The sequence below is a fragment of the Candoia aspera genome, chromosome 1 (assembly GCF_035149785.1).
Source record: "Candoia aspera isolate rCanAsp1 chromosome 1, rCanAsp1.hap2, whole genome shotgun sequence".
Taxonomy (NCBI): domain Eukaryota; kingdom Metazoa; phylum Chordata; class Lepidosauria; order Squamata; family Boidae; genus Candoia; species Candoia aspera.
The window spans coordinates 338,443,734-338,467,023 of NC_086153.1; the positions used below are offsets into that span (position 1 = coordinate 338,443,734).

At 45.4% G+C, this 23,290-nt stretch overlaps 1 protein-coding gene across 1 annotated transcript; it reads right to left on the reverse strand.

The window, feature by feature from the left end:
- Positions 1-387: 387 nt before the first annotated feature.
- Positions 388-19,891, reverse strand: LOC134487508 (disintegrin and metalloproteinase domain-containing protein 10-like). The gene is made up of 14 exons (XM_063289348.1): positions 19,639-19,891; positions 18,647-18,799; positions 16,451-16,542; positions 15,440-15,562; positions 14,541-14,633; positions 13,326-13,485; positions 9,961-10,121; positions 9,686-9,857; positions 8,274-8,418; positions 6,745-6,928; positions 5,967-6,066; positions 4,123-4,343; positions 3,637-3,733; positions 388-521 (listed from the first exon to the last, which is right to left on the reverse strand). Exons 1-14 carry the CDS (start codon positions 19,889-19,891, stop codon positions 388-390), a joined length of 2,088 nt encoding a protein of 695 aa, XP_063145418.1.
- Between the last annotated feature and the right edge of the window lie 3,399 nt (positions 19,892-23,290).

A 23,290-nucleotide genomic window follows, 5' to 3' on the forward strand; every position in this document is an offset into this window, starting at 1 on the left:
GGGGCCACCACAGAGGTGACCCCATTTTGTGTTCCCACCAACTCAGCCTCTTTCAGTCCTGAGACAGACAGGCATCCAAAGCCATTTTTTAAATCACTTTTATTATTTTTTATTTTAATTAATCATTTTTTTAAAAAAGAAAAGCAAAACAAGGGGAAAAAGAAAAATAACGGAGATCATATCAGTAAGCAAATCTTTATAGTTGCTAAAATTTTCCCATCCTCTGCTCTGGCTCAGTGCAGCATTGCCTCCCCTTGGACCCAGCTGTCTTGCATTGTCTTCTGGCTTGCACTCGAGTGCGATTGGTTGTGGGAAAACCACGCCACAACAGCAAGTGTGGGGTTGGCAGATGCCTCTTGCTGGAAGCTGAGCCAAAAGCCCACAGCACTAGAGCACAGCCTCACGGTCCCGATGCGTGGTTTTGATGCAAATCTCCTTTTCCCAGGAAAAGGAAGTCTGATGTTTCTCCCTCTGGTGTTCAACAGATCCCACCTTGTCAGAGATCCTCATGGATTTTTCATCTGCGGGGAATTAAAATATTTGACCTGAGTCTACTTCTTAAAGAAGGTGTGCCTGCCACCTAGATGTGGTCTCAGAACATCCTGGTCCAAAGCAATTTAATCTGGGGAAATCCTTTGTTGGCAGCAATTCCTGGACCAGATACGGTCCCTACGTAACCATGCATCTATCAGAATAGTTATACGCTGTCCACCTGAGAGCAGATAGATGCAGACGTTACATTACAGTATGTCCCCAAGTACAATGTTCTATATGACTTCCACCTTGCCTTTTGAAGGGGAGGGGAATGCATCTACCAGGGGCAGGTGCTGCAAGACCTGTTTAATCCTACATGCTGCCCAGAGTCGTCATGTACCAGATGGGCGGCAGAGAAATTTGACAAACAAATAAATAAATTGGAGACTCATCAGAGGACATGGCCGGATATGATCCCATGGAGTTCAAAGCCTCCACCAGCAATTGAACTCACGGACCTTTCCCCTTGAGAGGACTCTGTACCAGTATTTCTCAACCGTGGTAACTTTAAGGTGCGTCTCAAAGTTGCCAAGGTTGAAAAACACTGCTCCGTACATGTAGCGATTGCCTATCCAAAATCACCATCAGACTCACACAGGGCTTTCATGGATATCTGATTAATAATGAATAGTTTGCAGGATCACAGGCAAAGCTGAGAATAGTGAAAGCGCGGGATGTCTCCCAATGAAACCCCAAGCAACTTCCAGTCCCTCCCCCCAAAGTCAGTACAATTCCATGCCCTGCAGGTGCCCCTAACGGTTCCTGCCGGTCTGCGGGAAACGTCCTTGACAAGGCGAGATTACCCAAACATGCATTCCCCATTCTTCCCTCCTCCCATCGCAGCCTGGTGCAAGGAACAGAAGCAGCCCCCTCCAGTACAGCAACTCGTGTCAGCCCCATGGCATGGGAACCCGTTACGATGTTTTCCAGGAACATTGGAACAGGGACCATGACAATACAGTGCATTAGCCTTATGTATTATCCAGCAGTGTTTCAGGAAAGAATATGCAGATTCTACCAGTATGATATAGAGGTAGTCCTCGACTTACGACCACAACTGGGACTGGAACTTCTGTTGCTAAGCAAGGTGGTCATTAAGCGAGTCAGGCCTGATTTTACAACTTTTTGCCGCAGTCATTAAGCAAATCACTGTGGTCATTAAGTGAATCATACAGTTAAGCAAATCCAGCTTCCCCCATTGACTTTGTCGGAAGCCGGCTGGGAAGGTCGCAAATGGCAATCGTGACCCTGGGATGCTGCAATCGTTGTGAACACATGCTGGTTGCCAAGTGCCTAAATTTTGATCGTGTGACTGCAAGGGCGCTGCGACGGTCATAAGTGTGAGCACCGGTTGTAAGTCGCTTTTTCCAGCACTGTCGTAACTTTGAATGGTAGCTAAACTAACTGTCATAAGTCGAGGACTACCTGTATTCAAAAAATTCTCCATCCTCCCAAGTTTTGGGGAGAAGGAGTCATATTAAGTCCCATACATGGGGCATGACATAATCAAACACCTGAAATCTTATCACTGTATGTATGCCATTTATATAAGAAATATGTCACAGACTAGCATTTGGTAGAGCAGCCATGAAGGCCTTGGAAAAGATTCAAATGTCGAGATGTGTCTCTGCCCACAATGATCAGAATCACGCAAGCCATGGGATTCCCTGTGACCCTCTATAGAAGTGCAAGTTGGACTTTAAAGAAGCAGGATAGAAGCAGTGTTGACTCTTTTGAACTTTGGTGTTGGAGAAGACTCCTGAGAGTACCATGGATGGCCAGGAAAACGAACCAATGGATCATCAAACAAATCAGCCCAGACTCGAGGCACCAATGACCAGGCTCAAATTATCCTACTTCGGATACATGATGCGAAGATCCAGCTCTCTGGAGGGGGCTCTGATGCTGGGAAAGGTGGAAGGAAAGAGAAGAAGAGGAGGACCAGCAGCCAGGGGGAGGGACTCAGTTACAGCAAGACCTGAAGGGCCAAGTTCTCCAAAGATCCTCCTGGGGAAGGTCTATCTATGGGGCCTCTAAGAACCACCACCAACTTGATGGCACATAATCAGTCAATCAGTCTGAACACCTTGTTCTGTTGAGAAGCCCATAATGCTGGGAAAGGTGGAGGGAAAGGGAAGAGGGGGATGATCAGCAGCCAGGGGGAGGGACTCAGTTACAGGGGCAGTGGGTGCACTCTTGGGAAACCTGAAGTACCAGGTTGGGGACAGATCGTCATGGGGAAAATCTATCCATGTGGTCGGTAGGAGTAAAAAAGGACTAGATGGCACATAATCAAATATGTGTGTATGAATGTATACATACCAGGGTGGGTTGGTTCACACAACATGCTTGGTTGGTTCACACAACCCTCTTGGATTTTATACTTATTATCTTATTTATGTTTTTAGATTGAAACTTTGGTTTATATGTTTTTATTACTGCTTTTATTGTAAACCGCCCAGAGTCCCCCACTGGGGGAGATGGGCGGTGATATAAATTTAAATAATAAATAAAATAAATAAATGCTACGACCATACCGTTTAGCCTAGCAAAGCATGTTGTGCAAATTTTAAAACCTAGTTAACAAAAGACCCTTTGGCTGTGTTTGTGTGGCACAAATGGCCGGTGTTCCTTTTCCCAGGAAATCAATATACAGTACTTCTGGAGCCAGCCGCCTGAGACACAGGCTGGCAGAGTCCTTTCTTTAGTCCTGTCCCTCCACACTTCCTGCCGTTTAATTCCCGGCCACCCCCATTTGTGGGATTAAAATAATGAAAAAATCTCTCCAAATCTCAGTGATGCTGTTGGAGTTGGCCCCACTCTGGGCAGGCGGGGTCTTTTGAGAATTAAATGTAAACTAACTGAGTTAGTTCAGTAACTCCCTGTCTGAGTTAAAGAGTTCGCCCAACACAATTACACACACCCATTGTATGAACAATACCTTTCTGTGGTCATATAGCATGCATGCCCAAGCCAATAAGCCAGATGATGGCTTAGTGTGACCATCTTGGTTAAGCAATATTGCTGGAGTCACACTAACTGCTCACCCTTGTCCTAGCCAAGTCTGGTGAATAATAAGCTAACATGGTTCCCCCAAGTTACCTGTTTCGCTGCTGACCGTCCTTCCGAAGAAGAACACTGTGCCAGCCATCATGGCTGGCAAGGTAAAAACCACTAGAAGGATAGCACACCAATGCGCCTGTAGAGAGAAACCACACACAGACACATGGGCACAATTAGTGTCGCGCCATTAGACAGGGGTACGTAAAGCCAGACCTCCGGGGCCAGTCTTTCAGACCATACTCCTTGGGAATTAAAATCTCAGCTGGGTCTGCTTGATCAACTGACCAGTGAAAGGCCAAAGAGGAGAAGCTTGGCAGATGTTTCTGCTCCTTCCCAACCCCTGTGGGGCATTGCAACCAGGGTGGGGTCAAAACAATTTCCATGTACCAAAGGGAGGACTACCTGGGTTAACCAGATAGGGTCAGTTGAAAAAAAAAAATCTGGAGTGCCGGGATTTGAATCTAGGATATTTTATGAGCTATGGACAACGTTTGAATGTTTCTCTCCAATGCAGGGTGTCCTTACCTTCATCCAGGTGGCCAGGTCATCCATTTCAATGAAGTCCAAGATGAAGTTCTTCACCCTTGCGATGGGCCCGTCTTCATCTACAAAACGGCAGACGTGGAATTTGTCACAGTAGCCGTTCTTGTTGGCGCAGGGTGAGCCTGGGATTAGCGGGATGTCTGAACCATTGAAGAAATGGTCCCATATCTTTGAGGAGGTGCTGGCGCAGGTTTCAGCTTGTCCTAGAGAAGCCATGGGGGTGGGGGGTGGGGGGAGAGAAAGAATAAATGCGTAGGGTTGGACTTTCCCAAGGCAAAGACAACACGGCTGAAGCTTCCCAGGATCTTGGCCCGACACAGCAAAGACTAACACATTACTCTGAATGGTTGTCATTACAGCTGGCAATATCTGACCATTGGAGCTGATTTCCAGTCTTACATCTTACTGGATTCAAAAACTGTACCCTCTCCCTTCCTTCCTTTTTCCTCTACAGCAGCCTGTCTCAACCTTCTGACCCTGGAGGAACCCTTGAAATATTTTTTTTCAAGCCTTGGGGAACCTCTGCACCTTCAGGCTCAAACATAGGCCAAAAGTCACAAAATTATTCTATTTGTTTCATGGGTAGGCCTGCCTATATGCATTGATAGTGTCCGCTGCGATTGGTAACAGCGTTCTTAAACTAAAAACAAAGAATGAAACTTACCTGTTTAATGTGAAGTTGCCTGCATTGGAAATAATTTTTTAAATAAATCATGATCTCCCAGGGAACCCCTAGTGACCTCTCGCGGAACCTGAGGGTGCCACGGAACCCTGGTTTAATGTGAAACCCTGGTCTATAGAATAGAAAGCTGGCCTTTTCCCCCCCACACTTACTGGTGAGTGCTGCCTGTTTACATTCTTTGCAGTCCTCCCTTATTTGGCTCTTAGGCAGCTGCCTCAACCAAAAACAATTCTTCTTTAACAAGATTTATGGAGATTTAAAGAGGTTAGGTTACAAGAATTTCAGCGACTAAACTATTTCCAATTGAGAACTAATTCATCCCTCAATACACCAAGCAGAAACTTTTATAGTTTCTTTCTAATAACTTTCCTGGGAATTCTCAAGGAGACAGTTCCTTTCACCAAAATTGGAAGAACTTGCAGGTGCCTGTTTATAAAACCATCTTCTGAATTTATTTATTTACAGGACTTATATGGCCACCTAATAGGCTACAGTGACCATGCGTCCTTTATTATAAAGGACAGTCCTTTATTTCAGAAAGCTGTCCTTTAGATTTGTTTATTTTTCAAAAACCCACGTTTGCCCTTGATTTTGATCATTTAACTTTTATCATACGAATGGTACCACTATTTTTCACTATTCATGTGAAAAATAATGGCACTTGAATTGCCTTTTTAAAATAAATTTACATATACAGTTTGATTTTAGGTATTTTTATTAGACTATGCATTTTTGTAAGGTTTTGCTTGGTTTTGCTCTTGAAGTTTCCTTTGTAAAGCCAAGTTATAAACATAAAAAATTAGCATTTTTCCTTATGAGCCTCATTCACATTTGCCCCTTTTTCAATTTGTCCTTTATTTTTTCCAAGAAAATAGGGTCACCGTATTCTAGGCGGCTCACAACTATCCATAAAAATATAATCAAAAACAAACGTGCACTTCCTCCCAGGTGCCAGATCAAACATCTTCCCAGCTCAACCCCCCAAGATTGAATTCTATCAAACTTGTGAACTGACTATTACAAAATTTCTAGCCAGGAATGAAAGCCTGTCACTTAGCGTTGAATGAGTAATGTTTTTGACAGGCTCTTTTCTGACCATCCAGAGTCTCAAATGTTTGGGGCACGAGTGAGCTTAGAAATTGACCTGTCAGCTGGCAGCAGAGTTGGCATCTCCCTCGCAAGGAACTGGAGGCACAGTGGCATTCTTCCAACCCATGCTGGATGCAGAGGGACCCCTCGCAGAGCTGAAAGGCAGAAGATGAAAGAAAGGACTTTTAGAAGGTGATGTACCAATGGTATATCACCTTGAGTGAGATGGGCAGTGGTGAAATTTGAAATATAAATAAATATGACGCTGGCTAAACTGTTGGAAATGTATAAAGGAATATCAAACTGAGATCTGATCTGTAAGTGTCCAAAAGAAGATTAAAGAATGAAAAATGCAACTTTTGGGTTAGATTTGGTCCAGGAGCTGCTAGATCAGGTTTTGCAACAGCTTGAAAACTTTGAACCTTTATCGCAATGTTTCTCAGCCTTGGCAACTTCAAGATGTGTGGACTTCAACTCCCAGAATGCCCCAACCAGCATTTGTGGACTTCCAGAATGCCCCAACCAGCATTTGTGGACTTTAGCTCCCAGAATGCCCCATCAAGCATGCTGGCTGGGGCATTCTGGGAGTTGAAGTCCACATATCTTAAAGTTGCTGAGGTTGAGAAATACTGCTTTATTTGATCAGGACAAAATTTTTCCTCCAATGGCATCTTGTTTCCAACAGCATTCTCCAAAGAAACATTTTCTACCCTGTTTTCCCCACCGTCATTCTTAGCATCTAGTTCTCTGTGGTAGAGTGCTCCTGAGCCTGGAGGCTCCATTTAGATGCAAAGGTCACATTGCTGTTCCTGGATGGCCTCCACGGGACTCACCCCGTTCAAACACAGGCGGAGCCCAACGGCACAGGGGGTGAAGTTGGCTTTCGGAATGGGCTCTGGACACATGGCAGTCGATCCCGTGCAAACGCTTTCCCAAGCACAGTCACTCTCTTCCTGGCACAGTTCTCCCGGGGGTTTAAGGACACAATTCTGGTTACAACAGAGTCCCTGACTGGGGCTGTGAAAGCAATGAGTCAAACAGTTAAGATGGAGCCTCCAAAGACAGCACGTTTCCCTTTGAGAGGGTGGGTTTTTGCAAACGATCTTTTTTGTGACTTCCAAAGAGCAGTGGGTGGCTTTCAAGGTTGAATTTGCTGCTGCTTTTCAGCCAAAGGGCAGAGGGCCACACTGCCAGGCCAACAAGTCCCACAAATGTAGAAAAAGGAATCTGATCAACATTTTGATGATGAAGATGATGGTGAAAATGATGATGATGATGATGATATTTCCTCCAACAGCACCTTGTTTCTAACAACAGTCTCCAAAGAACCATTTTCTACCCTATACCCCCATCAAGCCTGTCTTCCCCACCCTCATTCTTAGCATCTAGTTCTCTGTGGTAGACTTCTCCTGGACCTGGAGGCTCCATTTGGATGCAAAGGTCACATCGCCGTTCCTGGATGGCCTCCACAGGACTCATCCCGTTCAAACACAGGCAAAGCCCAATGCTGCAGGGGGTGAAGTTGGCTTTCAGAAACATTCCCCTAAAATGTTTCTGCAAAGAGGAGAATTTTACCTTGGACCCCCAAAGGTTGTACCGATGGGGGCAGTGTGTCAAATTACGGGCCGCCCACTTTATAGATATATGAAGTTTCTCTCAAAGAGGATTGTAGGAATGGGTATAAGCAACTAGCAAGCTAGGACGGTCCGCAGGCTCTCCTTTCAGTATTCTATGGATCTTCCTACGAAGTGGATTCAGCTAAGGGTAAAAGGTAGAGAAGGCCTGTGGCGGAATTACTGACCAGTTACATCCAATGGGTGGTGTGTTTGAACTCTCTGCAATGAGAAAGCTAGCTCTTTTCCCTGATGGGCTAGACTTCTCTACATAAGGGAGATATTTCCTATGATGGGGAATGGAAAAATTGGGCTCCTTTCTCAGCCTCATCAAAAAACGCACCGAATTTCTAGTAGTATCTAGGCCAATCAGTCTCAGCAACTTTAAGATGTGTAGACTTCAACTTCCAGAATTCCAGGGAATTCTGGGAGTTGAAGTCTACACATCTTAAAGTTGCTGAGATTGAGGAACACTGGTATAGAAAAAATCCCTGTGCAGTTCACTCGAGCGTGATTTTGCCTCTGCATTATTCAAAGCTGTTTATATTTTGATCCTTGTGGACTAGCCTCTTTTCTAACTAATAAATTATATTTAAAAGCGTATTTTATTAAAAAGCCTTTTAATAAAAATGGTTACAGTAGTCGGAAAAGCGGCTCCCAGACACCTAACAATGAGGACTGGAAGCTTGAAGCGAGCCCAGGAGCTTTCCCTGCCTATAATGCTGAACAAATCAATTTGTCGCCATTACCTGCACATTGCTCCTGGTTTCAACCGACACTGGATTCCGCTCGGCTCCCCAGCACCATAGCAGCATGCATCCACCTCCTCACTGCCAATGTCACATTCTTCCCCAGGATCCACAATCTGGTTTCCGCAGATGGGGCGGTCTGTTTCTGGAAAGGAGGAAGAAGAAATGCTGGAGAGGGGAAAACCCAGTTATTTCCAGGGGAAGTTTGCACAGAGCTGAATCATTTGGGATTCAGTACAGGTAGTCCTCGCTTAACGACCACAACTGCGACCAACATTTTGGTTGCTAAGCGAAGCGGTCATTAAGCAAATCCAATCTGATTTCACGATCTTTTTTGCGGCGGTCATTAAGGGAATCACTGCAAGCATTAAGCAAACCACATGGTCATTAAGCAAGTCATGCAGTTCCCCATTAATTTTTCTTGCCAGAAGCCAGCTGGAAAGGTTGAAAATGGTGATCATGGGACCACAGGATGCCGTGACCGTCATAAATGTGAACTGGCAGCCAATTGCCCATATCATGATCACGTGACCGCGGGGATGCTGCAATGGTCGTAAGTGTGGGTTCCAGTCGTAAGTCGGTTTTTTCAGCACCGTTGTAAGTCTGAACCATCACTAAAGAAATGGTTGTTAAGCGAGGACTACATGTATGGAGCATGAGTCAGGCCGTCCTGTATCTGCTGCAGTTAGCAGTGATAGCACAGTGGAACCTTTGTGCTCTACGGCAGTCTACCTGGAAGCCCTGTTGCGTGGGCTCAACAGCCGAAAAGGGAGGTTTACTTTCATAGCCTGCTTCTGGGCTTCTCAAAAGCCCGTGGTTGGGCACTGTGAAAAAAACACTATGGAGCCTCCCCGTGCAGAGAAGGTCTACTTTTGAACCCCCATTGTCACGAACCCTAGTGGAGCCTCCCTGTGCAGAGGAAGTCTACCAGTTTTTGTGAGCCAACAGCAGGTTGAGGACCATTGCCTTCATGCTTGGCATCACGTTGGCCACCGTGGGAAACGGGCTTAGATAACACCTTAGTTCTGATTCACTCTGAAGAGCAAAATGGAACCTCCATGCAGAAGAAGACTGTCTTATACTACTACACGATAGAGACAAAGATTGGCCACCATGAGGAATTGAATACAGCAGAGCATTGTTTTTCAACCTTGGCCACTTTAAGATGGGTGGACTTCGACTCCCAGAATTCTGGGAGTTGAAGCCCACATGCCATAACGTGGCCAAGTCTGAGAAACACTGATCTCACCACTGCCACTGAGAACCTAATCCAGGATCCTTGGAACTCCCAACCACCAGAAATCTTATTTTTCACAATAGACTTTTCAGCAATAAAGGACTCCAGCAATCCATCACATCTAGGCCCCCACCCCACCCCAAATGAAAGGGAAACCAGAGGCCGATTCTCTAACCGGCAAAGCAACGGTCCTTCTTGTGCTGCAGAATATTTGAAATATAGGCGACGCTGCATGGGGAGAATTTGTCATTATTGAATTCGCTCCCATCGGTGGCATAGCTGTACATCAGGTATTTTCCCCGGGTGGTGTTGATGTCAAAATGGGAACATTCTTTGCTCTCGTCATGCTAAAAGAAAAAATGGCAAAGAAAAACCAAGGGTGGACATTTGGCTGGAGTGAGAAACTCTAAACTTTCAGAATTTCCAGGATCCTGATCCAGAAAGACTCACATAAGCCCCCAGGCTGTGCCCAAATTCATGCGCAAGCGTAACGTGGATCATCCTTGGAGGGAGAAGTTGACCGTATTTCTGTAGTGTGATCAGCCCAGTGTTCAGAGAGGCCTCTTTGCCCTGGAAATGCTGGTATTTTGAGCAAATTCCTCCAGAGTCACCTGCAAACAATTACAGTGAAGAAAGAAGATGGCTCAGTTGTCACAGCCAGCAATCCCAAGCAATGCAGAACCTGGAGACCTGATAGGAAGGGATGCAAATTTCATCTGCTGTGGCAGAAGGTGGTTTTTCATGTCTGTCTAGTACATGAATTGATGGAAGTCAAAGGTGGAAGAAAGGAGAAGAAGACGATGATCAGCAGTAAGGTGGGTGGAATTGATTACAGCAGTGATGGGTTGGAAGACCTGAAGGGTGAGATTGCCTTGAAGAAAATCTGTCTATGCAGTCAGTAAGATTCAACACTGACTTGATGGCACATAATTGGTTGGTCAACATGAAGACCTAGCTCTCTTGAGAATTTTATAATGCTGGGAAAGTTGGAAGGAGAGAGAAGAAGAGGATACCAGCAACAAGGGGGATGGACTCAGTGACAGCAGCGATGGGTGCGCCTTTGGAAGACTTGAAGGACCAGGTTAGGGACAGATCTTCCTGGAGAAAATCTATCACTGTGGTCACTAAGAGTGACACCAACTGGATGGCAAATAATCAATCAATCAATGCAAAGACCAAGCTTCCTTGAGAAGTCCATAACGTTGGGAAAGGTGGAAGGGAAGAGAAGAGGATGAACTCAGTTATAGCAGGGATGGGGGATGACTAAAACAGGATGTCCAGAAGATGAATGAGAAGAAGAAGAGAAGAAGATGGATGAGAAGGAGACGAGGATGACCAGAAGATGGATGTCCAGAAGATGAATGAGGAGAAGAAGATGGATGAGAAGAAGAGGAGCATGATCAAAAGATGGATGAACTCTGTTATAGCAGTGATGGGGGATGACCAGAAGAGGATGATCAGAAGATGGATGAGAAGAAGAAGAGAAGAAGGTGGATGAGAAGGAGACGAGGATGACCAGAAGATGGATGTCCAGAAGATGAATGAGGAGAAGAAGATGGATGAGAAGAAGAGGAGCATGATCAAAAGATGGATGAACTCAGTTATAGCAGTGACAAGCACACTGTTGGAAGACCTGAAGGACCAGGTTAGGGACAGATGTCATGGAGAAGATCTGTGTGTGCGGTCGCTAAGAGTCAAAAATGACTTGGTGGCACATAATCAATCAATCAATCAATCGATTTTCAAGTTGGAAGTCCAGAGATCCAGGGATCAGGAGATGGAGAAGAACATCTTCTTCATAAGACACTGGGCAAACCACATAGCATCAGACCACTGACTTGTGGGGCAAGGAACATTCATAACATAATTGGGCCAGTGGGCATGGCCACTCAAAAAACCTCTAATTGCTTTTGGGCAAAATGGTAAATTGGCTTTCCATTTTCTTCTTTTATTTGTAAAGATGCTTCTCACCCCTCCAGCATACCTGCATCTTTTTTCACGCCCATGCCCATGCCCAAGCCAAATTGCCAATGTGTGTGTGTGTGAGGGGGTGTTCCCTCTTTTTTCTGTCTTCAGAACGCGACCTATTTTTTCCTACATTGGCAAACAAAATTCAGGAACAAAGAGGGCAAGGATCTTCCTGACTCAGTGTTTCTCAACCTTGGCAACTTGAAGATGTGTGGACTTCAACTCCCAGAATTCCCCAGCCAGCAAAGCTGAAGTCCACACAACTTAAAGTTACCAGGGTTGAGAAACACTGTCCTGACTCATGTGAGTTGGTCATGTCCCATCACGGCTCCTTTCGTTTTAAAGTTATTATGTAGGCCAGAGTTTCTCAACCTCAGCCATGCAAGCTGGGGCATTCTGGGAGCTGAAGTCCACACATCTTAAAATGGCCATGATTGAGAAACACTTCTGTAGGCTAATATAGCCTTGGGGGAAAATATAGAGAAGTTAAGGAGGTAAACATGATGCTGAGTTATGCAAAATATTCAATTCAACGTTTTATGAAGAACTCTGGATTTATCGAGCCGGGGACTCAGCAAAGTGAATTATTTTACCCAAATGAGAAGACATGGATTTCCCTGGTGTTTAGGAATGGATCCAAGAGATGCTTTGCTGATCATTTTTTGACACATTTTTATCTTGCAAAAATGAGAAGATAGAGCAATTTATTTCTATGTGGTCTGGATTTCACAGGTTTAAGGGTTGAACTAATTTTATATGGATCTAATGCTTTTCCCCCTTAGTCTCCTTTTGTCATGGTTCCTGTTCCAATGTTCCTGAAACATCGTAACATGTTCCCATGCCGTGCTGGTGCTGACACGTGTTGCTGGACAGGAGGGGGCTGCTGCTAGCTTATGCCAGGCAGGGAGGTGAATGATGTGAGTGCGAAGGAATTCATGTTTGGGCCGTCTTGCTTGGCCAAGGTCGTTACCCGGAGATTGCCAGCAACCATTTTGAACACCTGCAGAGGAATGGAATTGTACTGACACTGTGGGGAGGGGTCTGGGATTGCTTGTGGTTTAATTGGGAGAGATCCCACGCTTTCGGTATTCTCAGCTTTGCCTGTGATCCTGCATACTATTCATCATTAAATTAGATTTCCATAGACTTCTGCGTGAGTCTGACTGTTGATTTGGATAGGCAGTCGTTACATCTTTTTTCTTTTTCTCCTTTTCAGTTGTTCTCTGTATTGTAATACATGTCATTTCTTATTGTAGTGAGGATGCCTGTGGCACCCAAAATATATTTTTAACTGTAGATAATTCTGGAGGTTGTGGTTTCGTTTTGTTTTGCTTTGCTTTGCTTTGCTTTGCTTTGCTTTGTAACTGGTCTCCATGTCATTTAGTGTATTAAAAATATTCAGTGATATCAGTAGGGTCTGGTCAAAAAAGTCAAGATGGCAGCCACAATGGTGTGATTGAAGTCCATATTATTTTATGTGCCTTGCGCCTGCAACATGCATACAAAAAACAGGTGGAGTGTCAGTTACATCATCATAGCCGCCACCTTTCCTTTTTTTGACTGTACCCTGCAGACACTCCTGAAAACATTACATCTGATGGATTTGGGATTGTGGTGCGGGCACTTTGCTGCTGATCTTTCTGACTTTCCTCTGTTCCTGTATAAAACCATCCCTGTTTTCAGAACCATGAGGACTAGAATCTTACTTTTGGAGGCAAAGAGGCAGTAGCTCAATGCCAGGACCTTTTCCTTTGGGAGTTAGAAGTTCCAGTGGGCAGATGATGGGAAAGAAAGGCCTTTCAAGGACCTAGATCCTGCTACCCATTGGAATCCTGCAGGTGTCTCACCTGGTTGCCCGTTGAAAGCAATGCCAAGAATGCCACTGTAATCCCGGTCGGTCAACAGGTAAGATAAGCAGTAACTGTTCCAGTTGGCTTTCGAATGCAGCATAAGAAGCATCTCTGGACTGAGGAAAGGAGGACTTGAAGGGTCCTCTTCTTGGAGGATCTGCAGAAGAGGGATAATCCCAAAATGCCATTGGATGAGACATGCTTGCTGGCCAGATTTTCATACATGTTTGCCTTTTTAATGGTATGTGAGAAAGAGCTTGGGAAACAGGACGAAGAAATCCTGCCTAGGGAACGGTCAGATAAGGGAGGGCATAGCCCACTGCTGCATAATGGGTGGAGCAAGAGACTCAGAAGGGACCCTCCCTAACTCAGGCTGTAAAGGAGACACAGGAGATTTGTACTTTCAGACTTGCAAGATTCTGTTAGTGTGGCCCTACAATAAAATAAAGAACCTTGATTTTTCAGCTCTTCTTTCTCCCCATCCTGACAGATTAGATAAGCAAACAGGTCAATTTACTAGTGTTACCAAACTGAGTTGCAATGTTCCAGATGACCACTAGATGGTGGCAAAAAGTTGGAGGTGTCTGTGTCTCTTTGCTGCCCTCTAGCGACGCTCTGAGTTTTGACAGCCAGATCTGGCCACCCTAAATTTACTGGGTCTTGGTGTCCCTACAGTCTGATTGACAGCTTAACTCAGTATCTTGTAGGATTTGTTTAGAGCTAAGCCCAACTATCCAAGAATTAGTTAACCGGCATTCTGTAAATCCAGTCAAGCCGAGGAAAGGGAACTTGCAACTCTCCAGATATGCTGTGACCCCAAGTTCCATCATTCCCAACCAGCCTGGCACAGGAACAAGAGGGCCCACAACATGTCAAGTCACAGCTTCCTCATTGCTAAGCCAGAGAAATCATTCTGCAGTGAAGAATACAAATTGCTTTCCCAACTAAAATTTATAGTTATATTTTATAACTAAAATGTATGTTTATATGTTACGTATTTTATGTGGTTTTATTGTATTTTAATTTTTTAGCTTTATTGTAAACCGCCCAGAGTCCCTCTCTTGGGAGAAGATGGGTGGTGGCGAAATTTGATAAATAAAATAAATAAACTACCGTCCATTGTGTCTTCCCATTTCAAGATTTAATTACTTTTTAATGGAAATCCTAATGACAGATTCCCCATAACTGTGCTCAAGAGGAGCTGAGACTTACTTCGATTGTCTTCACTTTGAATTCAATGTTCCTGATCTGGCCAAATTCAGCCGCTTCGTAAATGGTGTTCACAGCTTTTACATAGCTGGAAATCTAGGGGAAAAGGAAATATCCAGGGACATCTCTCGGCTGGGTTCACACAACACCTGGATTCTTGGGGCCACATTAACACACCATGCCAAACAGATAGACCATAATACAGCTTTTTAGTTACTTCACCTCTTAGATCAGTGTTTCTCAACTTTGTCTACTTTAAGATGGGTGGACTTCAACTCCCAGAATTCCCCAGCCAGCATGGGTGGCTGGGGAAGTTGAAGTCCACCAATCCTGGCTGCGGAATTCTGGGAGTTGAAGTCCACCCATCTTAAAGTGGCCAAGTTTGAAAAACACTGGTATAGCCCATCTCAACAGAGTTCCAGTATTCTTTGTGGTGCCTGTTTCCTGACCTGGCCTACCTCGCAGGGCTGGCATCAATCTTCTACTTTCTGTGAAAAGAGGCAGAGAATCTTAGCTTGGATTGTAGATTTGACCCTCAGGGCACACCATCTGCGAACTTCTTGCTGCAGCATTCTTGCAACTGTTTGTGCCTAGGTTCTCCAAAGTCATCTCTGTGGCTCTGTATACTACACCAACCCCATTTAGGCCAGTTTAGCATCTTGTGTGAATGCAACTGCAGAACCCACCTATCATTCCACAGAAGGACCAAACCAGAGATTAGGGTGGCAGGAAGGGGCAGGTATGCCCTGGAAGAGGAGAAGCTTTGCAAAATCCAACCCCCCAAAATTTCATAGAAATTCACCAAAGGCAGGGCTATGCAAAGAGGTACCTGTCCTAGCTCCACCTACTTTTATCTTGGCCCTCCCCTTCATCCTTTTTTCAGAAATAGAGGATTTGCATACCTGGGCAATCACAGTTTCCACAGAGCCGAACCGTTGGTAGAAAAGGTGGTCTGCTTGAAGATGAAGCAGACAAGAAGTCTTTGAATAATTCAAGCCCCTCTTGGGCCGATGCGTGTGGATTGCCTGCGGAGATACGATGGAGCAGGTGGGTGGGAAAAGAAATAGAGCAAAAGAAGGTTAGAAGAGCCCAGTTGGATCAGGCTAAATGCTTGACATCCTATTGCCTTGCCGTTCTGGAGAACTGGAGATGCCACCACCATAACTGGTCAATTCCTTGGAAGGATCTTGCCCAGGGCTCCAAGAAAACAAACCGATGGATCATCAAACAAATGAATCCAGACTTCTCCCTGGAGGCACCAATGACCAGACTCAATTTATCCCACTTTGGACCCATGATGTGAAGCCCCAGCTCTCTGGAGAAGGCTCTGATGCTGGGAAAGGTGGAAGGAAAGAGAAGAAGAGGAGGACCATGGCACATAATCAGTCAATCAATATGAACACCTCGCTCTGTTGAGAAGTCTTTAATGATTGGAAAGATGGAAAGAAAGAGGAGAAGGGGACAACCAGCAGCAAGGGAGATGCACTCAATTACAGGGGCAATGGATGTACTGTTGGAAGACCTGAAGGACCAGGTTAAGGAGAGATGGTCAGGGACAGATCATCATGAAGAAAATCTATCTATGTGGTCACTAAGAATTGACAACAACTTGATGGAACATAATCAATCAATCAATCAATCAATCAGCATAAATAAGGACTATTTTCCATCTCCCCTCAATCTACACTTATCTTCCACAGGCTGACCCATAGTAACCATCCTCCTAATTTTTCAATTGCATCATTGCAGATGTTCTTCTCTTACTTGTTGGTTAAGAAGCAGTGAAAACACATGCATGGGAGGAAGCAGAGGTTGAGTTAGTACAACATATTAGACCAGCCTCAAATAGGGCTATCTGGTTAGTGATTCAGTGGTGTGGGGACTCCTCCAACCCTTGTTTTACCATTCTTTACCGTTGCTGTTAGCTCCTGTTGAAAATCTTGCAGTTGCTGGTGCAGCTTCTGAGCCAAAACTGCTGATCCGGAGTCATGCAGAAGTTCATAATCTACAGCAAGATAAATCCTTTACCAATTGCTGTGCAGTATGAAGTTGGCGCAATTTTTATTTCAACAACAACAACAACCCTCTCCTAAGGGGTACAAGGACCATATACTGTAGGTTAGCTAACATCAATGGAGATTAAAAAAAAAACACAGACCATTTAATAGTGAAGCCAAAGAAAGATTCAAAACAATACGGATAATTAATCAAACTCATCTAACTGGCAAGCATTTACACTGTCTTGGGAAGGAATCACTTGGCCCTAAAAATAAAGGTTTTGACCTGTGGGCCAAAGGGGATACCAATACAGGAAAGTCTGATATTTTAGAGGCAATCATAAAGGGGTTTTTTTCCCTTACTGAACATGCAGTAAATCCTTCATGGAGCAAAAACTCACCCACAAACAAAAACAGGATAATCTCAGTCAATGATCTGATGCTGGTCATTCTTCCTTGACTGGTCTCCTAGACCTGTTGGAATTAACACCCCCGAATTGCCAGCCCCAATGTTGGGGTTGTAGTTCCAAGGCAGTGGGGGTTACTCAGCCAAGGAAGAACTGCTATGAAATAATCCACAGTAGAGAACTGGGGGTCAGTTTGATGGCAGGCAGGAGAGAATAGGAGGAGGAGGGAGGGAGGGAGGGAGGAGAGAAGGAAGGAGAGAATGGGAGGGAGGGAGGGAAGAGAGAAGGAAGGAGAGAATGGGAGGGAGGGAGGAGAGAATGGGAGGGAGGGAGGAGAGAATGGGAGGGAGGGAGGAGAGAAGGAAGGAGAGAATGGGAGGGAGGGAGGGAGGGAGGAGAGAAGGAAGGAGAGAATGGGAGGGAGGGAGGGAGAGAGGGAGGAGAGAAGGAAGGAGAGAATGGGAGGGAGGGAGGGAGAGAAGGAAGGAGAGAATGGGAGGGAGGGAGGAGAGAAGGAAGGAGAGAATGGGAGGGAGGGAGGAGAGAAGGAAGGAGAGAATGGGAGGGAGGAGAAAAGGAAGGAATTTCTTTCTTGTTTCTCTCTCTCTTATTTTCTGTCTTTGTTCTTCTTTGCTTTGTATATTTTACTACACTGAAAAATTCTAGTAAGAAATATATAAAAGAAAACAGAAATATCCTGGGATATTTCACTGCGGTCTTGCAGACCAAACCAGCCCCAACTCATTAGAACTGACCATCGCTGAGATCCAGGAAACTCTGTTTAAGAAATTTAATTCAATTCAATTGAAGTCTTTATTTGCAAAGGATTTCCCAGTCACCCTTTTCTGTCTTGTTAAAATTACAGTTTGGTGGCAACTTTCGGAGGGCCCTGGGGGTGCATCTAATGCTCTGAAGGGTGCGGAGCTTACAGTATTTGGCCCCTGAGCTTCAGCTTGTATTTCTCTGTCCTATTTCAAAGGAAGTTTCAGCTTAAGTGACCTGCCAAACTAAGTTGGTAATGGAAAGAGAAAGGGCATTTGTTTTCTGTTGCGGAGCTGTGGCCTGACCCTTGTGAGAAAAAGGGATAACAACGTTGTTTTCACAATAGTTATTTCTGCGATAGAAGAGAACTTGCCTTTTCAGTAAATTGCCACATGAAGCTTGCTTTCCAGTAAATTGCAAAACTAGGCTTGCTTGTCTGTATACTGAGGATGTGGGATATGTGGTTGGCGAACAGGAGCCCGTATCTCCATATTGGCAGGTGTAAAAGAAATAAGCTGCCTAACCAATGCTGAAAATATGCCCAACACCAGTCCTAGCGAACTTTGTGGTCAGACACGACCCTGACCTACTTACTCCAAGGGGGCTAGCTGCCTTGTAAGGAAAAGAATAAATAGGGGACTGGGGGAGGTAAAAAGTGAGGAACGGGAGATATAAACAGAGGTGAGACTTCCCGTGGTATTTGAGGAGTTTTGGATAGGCTGTGAACTCCCAAGTACCTATCCAATGGGGGACAGGAGGAGGGATTTCACCGGCCGGGGGTAGAGAATAAAACTGGATGGTTTGTGGGAAGGGGTGTGCCTGTTTTGGCTGGGCACCTGTCCTTGCAAGGACGTTAATAAAACTTTTTGCTGCTTCTCAAGGCTTCGTCAAATTTATTCAGCAAGGGGCTTTTCTCACACCCGCGCAAGAGAAGATTGCTCACCTAAGTCTCTCTGGTGGTAGATCAGGGAATGGGCTTCCGAAGGCTGTCTGGCCACAGCAGCAGGTTCAATGTAATAGGTGCCATTCTGGGACCGGATAAATCCCTCAAAGAGACCATTGAGGATGAACCCGTGGCAGAAGGAAGCTGCGTCTCCTGTTTAAAAGTCACCTTAGCCATTTCAGATAAAGCGAAAGCCGAACCAGATTGATCATCCTGTCAAGAAAGTCAGAAAGCTGCGCATCTTTGCTGATATTTGCATAAAAGCTTGTTTTGTTTCTCGAGCAGAGAGGCTGCGCCAATCACCATCAACCGTGGAAATACCCAACTCCATAAATCACGTTCAGATCAAAACAGAAATTACAATAATGCAGTAAAAACAACAACTTAAATGAAAACATGTCTGGAAGAATATTTTCAGCACTGCTTTGAGGACTAGAAGCTTTATTTAAAAATGATTGGATGAAGGGGGAAGGGGAGGGGAGGAGAGGAGAGGGAGGGAGGGAGGGAAGAAGAGAAGAAGGAAGGAAGGAAGGAAGGAAGGAAGGAAGGAAGGAAGGAAGGAAGGAAGGAGAAGGGGAGGGGGAGGAGGGAGGGAAGGAGGAAGGGAGGGAGGGAAGAAGAGAAGAAGGAAGGAATAGAAGGAAGGAAGGAAGGAAGGAAGGAGAAGGGGAGGGGGAGGAGGGAGGGAAGGAAGGAGGAAGGGAGGGAGGGAAGAAGAGAAGAAGGAAGGAAGGAAGGAGAAGGGGAGGGGGAGGAGGGAGGGAAGGAGGAAGGGAGGGAGGGAAGAAGAGAAGAAGGAAGGAAGGAGAAGGGGAGGGGGAGGAGGGAGGGAAGGAGGAAGGGAGGGGAAGGGTTCCTGTTTGGTTTTCCCTGTCTGGAGAAAACTGCAAGTGAGGGAGGCAGCTATATAAATTGTTTGAACAGATAAATACTAGGTATGGGTGGGAAAAGAATGATGGCAAAGGGTGGACATCTTCCCAAACACCCCTCACCTTGTAGGCTGCCTGAATAAATGAAAGAGACATCAATGGGTTCCGAGGCATCCTTCACGAGAATCTCAGCGTCCCTAGCAAAAACACTCCGGTCCTTCCAGAGCTGCAACCTGAAGATCCTGCAAAAGGGATGATTACAGCACGCCGTGAGAAGGGATGCAGTAAAAACCTTGGAAGTCCTTTTGTTTGTTTTTGAAATGCTCAGACAAATGCAAGGAGAATAGGTTTTCTCTCGGCCAACAGCTACCTCCATCGTCCAACTCAAAACATCTTGCTTTCATTGCAGAAAAAAAATGAGTTGCGGTGTGTGTGTGTGTGTGTGTGTGTGTGGAGTATCCTTCATGCTGGATTTCTCTAAATGCAAGTCACGTTATCAGTTTTGTATTATCACTCCCATCGTCAAAGTTGCCTTTCTCTGGGGTTTTCACACCTCACTGAAATTGGTGTAAGAAAATTAGCTGCTGAGAATTCTTTCAAAGCAGGCAAGAACTTCAGTGAAATTCTTATGGGTCAAGGGTGGTCTTCCACATCCTTATGGGGCGATGAGGTCTGTGAAAGGCAAAGTCCTAGCTTTTGTGGTACAGTCCTCCCTCCAGGGGCCTGCAACCTGCCTGGCTTCCCAGCCCTCTATGAAGAAAGATGCCAAGAGGACACTTTCTGCAAGGGAATTTGCCGATTGGGAAAAGTGGGCAGCCAGGCAAGGATCAGGGGCTGCAGAGAAGTATAACAAGTAGCTATAACATCAGCTGTAGTAAAGGTATTCCTCACTTAACAACCATTCATTTAGTGACAGTTGGGACTTACAACAGTGCTGAAAAAAACAACTTATGGCCGGTCCTCACACTTACAACCATTGCCGCATCACTGCGGTCACGTGATCACAATTTGAGCGCTTGGCAACTGGTTCACATTTATGACTGTCGCAGCATCCCGTGGTCACGTGATCGCCATGTTCGACCTTCCTGGCTGGCTTCTGGCAAGCAAAATCAGTGGAGAACCACATGGTTCATTTAACCACGTGGTTTGCTTAACGCCCATGGTGATTTGCTTAATGACTGAGGCAAAGAAGTCATAAAATTGGGTCAGATTCACTTAATAAACCACTTCGCTTAGCAACCAAAATTCTAGTCCCAGTTGTGGTCATTAAGCAAGGACTACCTGTAGCACCAAAGCTGAAGCATACTGAGAAGGAAGTAAAAAACCAAAAAGCCTGTTTTGCAGGCAAGAAGGAAAGTTTCTGAGACAGTGAAATTGGAATTAGTCTCTAGCATTGAAAATCTCGCAGTGGGATGGAGATCAAGCCATACTTCCAAGGAGGCTATTGGGGGACTTTGGAGAACCGACTGCCAAAATGCCTTTGTCACAGATGGTGGTCCTTTGGTGACGAAGGGATTTATGTGAGTTGGAGAGTGCATAAATCCAGGAAGGCAAATTCCCTAGTACAAGTAGTCCTTGTTTAACAATCCCAATTGGGACTGGAATTTCGGTTGCTATGCGAAGCGGCCATTAAACAAATCCAACTTGATTTGACGACCCTTTTGCAGTGGTCATTAAGTGAATCACTGCAGGCATTAAGTGATCATTAAGTGAATAAAGCAGTTCCCCATTGATTTTGCTTGGCAGAAGCTGGCCGGGAAGGTCGAAAATGGCGATCATGTGACCAGGGGACGCTGTGACAGTCATAAATGTGAACCAGTTGAGGAGCACCCAAATTGTGATTATGTGAAGGTAGGGACGCTGCGACGGTCGTAAGTGTAAGGACTGGTTGCAAGTCAGTTTTTCCAGCACCATTGCAAGTCTGAACCATCACTAAACAAATGGTTGTTAAGTGAGGACTGCCTGTATATTTTTTAAAATAGTGAAAGAAAGGAGCAGTTAAAATGGGTCAAGAGAGGGAAGATTTTATTCCCCTTTTCCAATTTTCGTTTTGGAAGTGGTGTTGTTCCTTCATCTGGCGATTCTCCCCCAGGCCAGATTTGTCGTTCGACAAGTATTTATTATTCATCAGTAAGATGAATAAGGCCGACAGACCCCATGAGGCTGCAGCCATACCTTTGAAATGCGTGGAATTCCAACCAAAGGGATCTCCTTTCTCCTCGCCTCACTTCGCGATGCATCTTCTCCAAAGCCGCTCGGTCATAAGAAAGCTTCTCATGAGACTTGACAAATGCTCGCCTGTGTCCACTTTCATTTGCTTTGGCAGAAAGAGAAACATGGGCTTGGATGGGACCTGCATCCCACCCCAGCCTGGGGCAGAGGGAGGCATGCACGGATTCCAGGAATTTGCAGTGCTCCTAAATGTTAGTGTGGTGTTTCTCAACCTTGGGAACTTTAAGATGTGTGGAGAGCCATCCCTTCCCCTCCCTTAATTTCCTCCCTCCCCTTCCTTCCTTCCTTCCTTCCTTCCTTCCTTCCTTCCTCCCTCCCTCCCTCCCTCCCTCCCTCCCTCCCCTTCCTTCCTTCCTTCCTTCCTTCCTTCCTTCCCTCCCTCCCTCCCTCCCTCCTCCTTCCTTCCTTTCTCCCCTCCCTTAATTTCTTCCCTGCCTCTCTCCCCTCCCCTCTCCTCCCTCCTCCTCCCCTCTCCTCCCTTAATTCTGGGAGGATTGGGATGGGACGGATTCATAGACAACCGACAGTCCGATTTGTAAGCCTTACAAGAATGAAATGTACGCTCAGCAACGCCGATTGCTGGGAGCATAAAAGGTTCGCATGAGAAGGCCTCACCGGAAGTTAGACAGTTTTGAGATTCCTCGTTTTAACCTCCAAATCCAATGTGACACACCCCTGATCTTGCAAGAGCTTCTAAAAGGCATTAAAAGAAATCTTTAAAAACAAAATCTTTCAGTGAACAAGAAGCCTGGAAAGTTTCTAAAGGGCTCGGGCAGCTCCTAACACAACAGAGCAGGAGGTTTGGTCTCAGGCACCCAATGAGGAGGGCAAATTCTGCACAGAGTCCCAGGAAGGTCTCTCTTCGCCAAGGGCTGGGGAAGATCCTACCTGAGCGAGTCGTCTGGGAAAGGACCGGGTTCCAGAGGGGTAAACTTAAACACCAGAAGAACATCATGGGGTCCGAAGTGCTTTTTCCCTCCTGCAAGGAAAGTGTGACGGATTCAGCCGAGATTCCTTACTGAAGGCAAAATGCATCAGAACACAGGAAGGATCTTGCACGGGCTTGTTTTACACCAAGTGTGTGTGAATCATTGGAAGCCGATGGGCCAAGTTGCAGTCAACCCCTGCCCCCGCAGGAAATTATATTGCTGTACAAAAAATGTGTTTCTCGCTAAGGTTGGACCATTCGCTTCAGGATGCAGAGAGAGACTCTCTGAGATTAAAAAGCCCTGCTCCGGGCCAATAAAAATACGGTATAAATCACTGCATATTATGAAAGACTTGCACTGTTTGAGGAGTGTCTTGACTTAGCTTTATGTGCCAATAAGCTGCCTTTCTGTTGCTTTTTTCAGGCACCTTGAGCTAAATAAAGTCCATTTATTTATAATTATTATTTATTTAAAGTCCGTCCGTCCATCCATCTTCCCCAGTGTTTCTCAAACGTGGCCACTAAGATGTTGGCTGGGGAATTCTGGGAGTTGAAGTCCACTCATCTTAAAGTTGTCAACACTGATCTACAATGTCAAATTAAGGGCCACATTAG

What these genes read in the sequence shown, in the direction of transcription:
- LOC134487508 (XM_063289348.1), bottom strand. Translation starts at nt 19,891, where the DNA reads ATGGAGGTAGCTGTTGGCCGAGAGAAAACCTATTCTCCTTGCATTTGT. An exon ending in AACAGGAGCTAACAGCAACG is followed by an intron (nt 15,563 to 16,450) that starts GTAAAGAATGGT and finishes GTATCTCCGCAG; the next exon opens with GCAATCCACACGCATCGGCC. An exon ending in AAACCAGGAGCAATGTGCAG is followed by an intron (nt 6,929 to 8,273) that starts GTAATGGCGACA and finishes TTGCTTTCACAG; the next exon opens with CCCCAGTCAGGGACTCTGTT.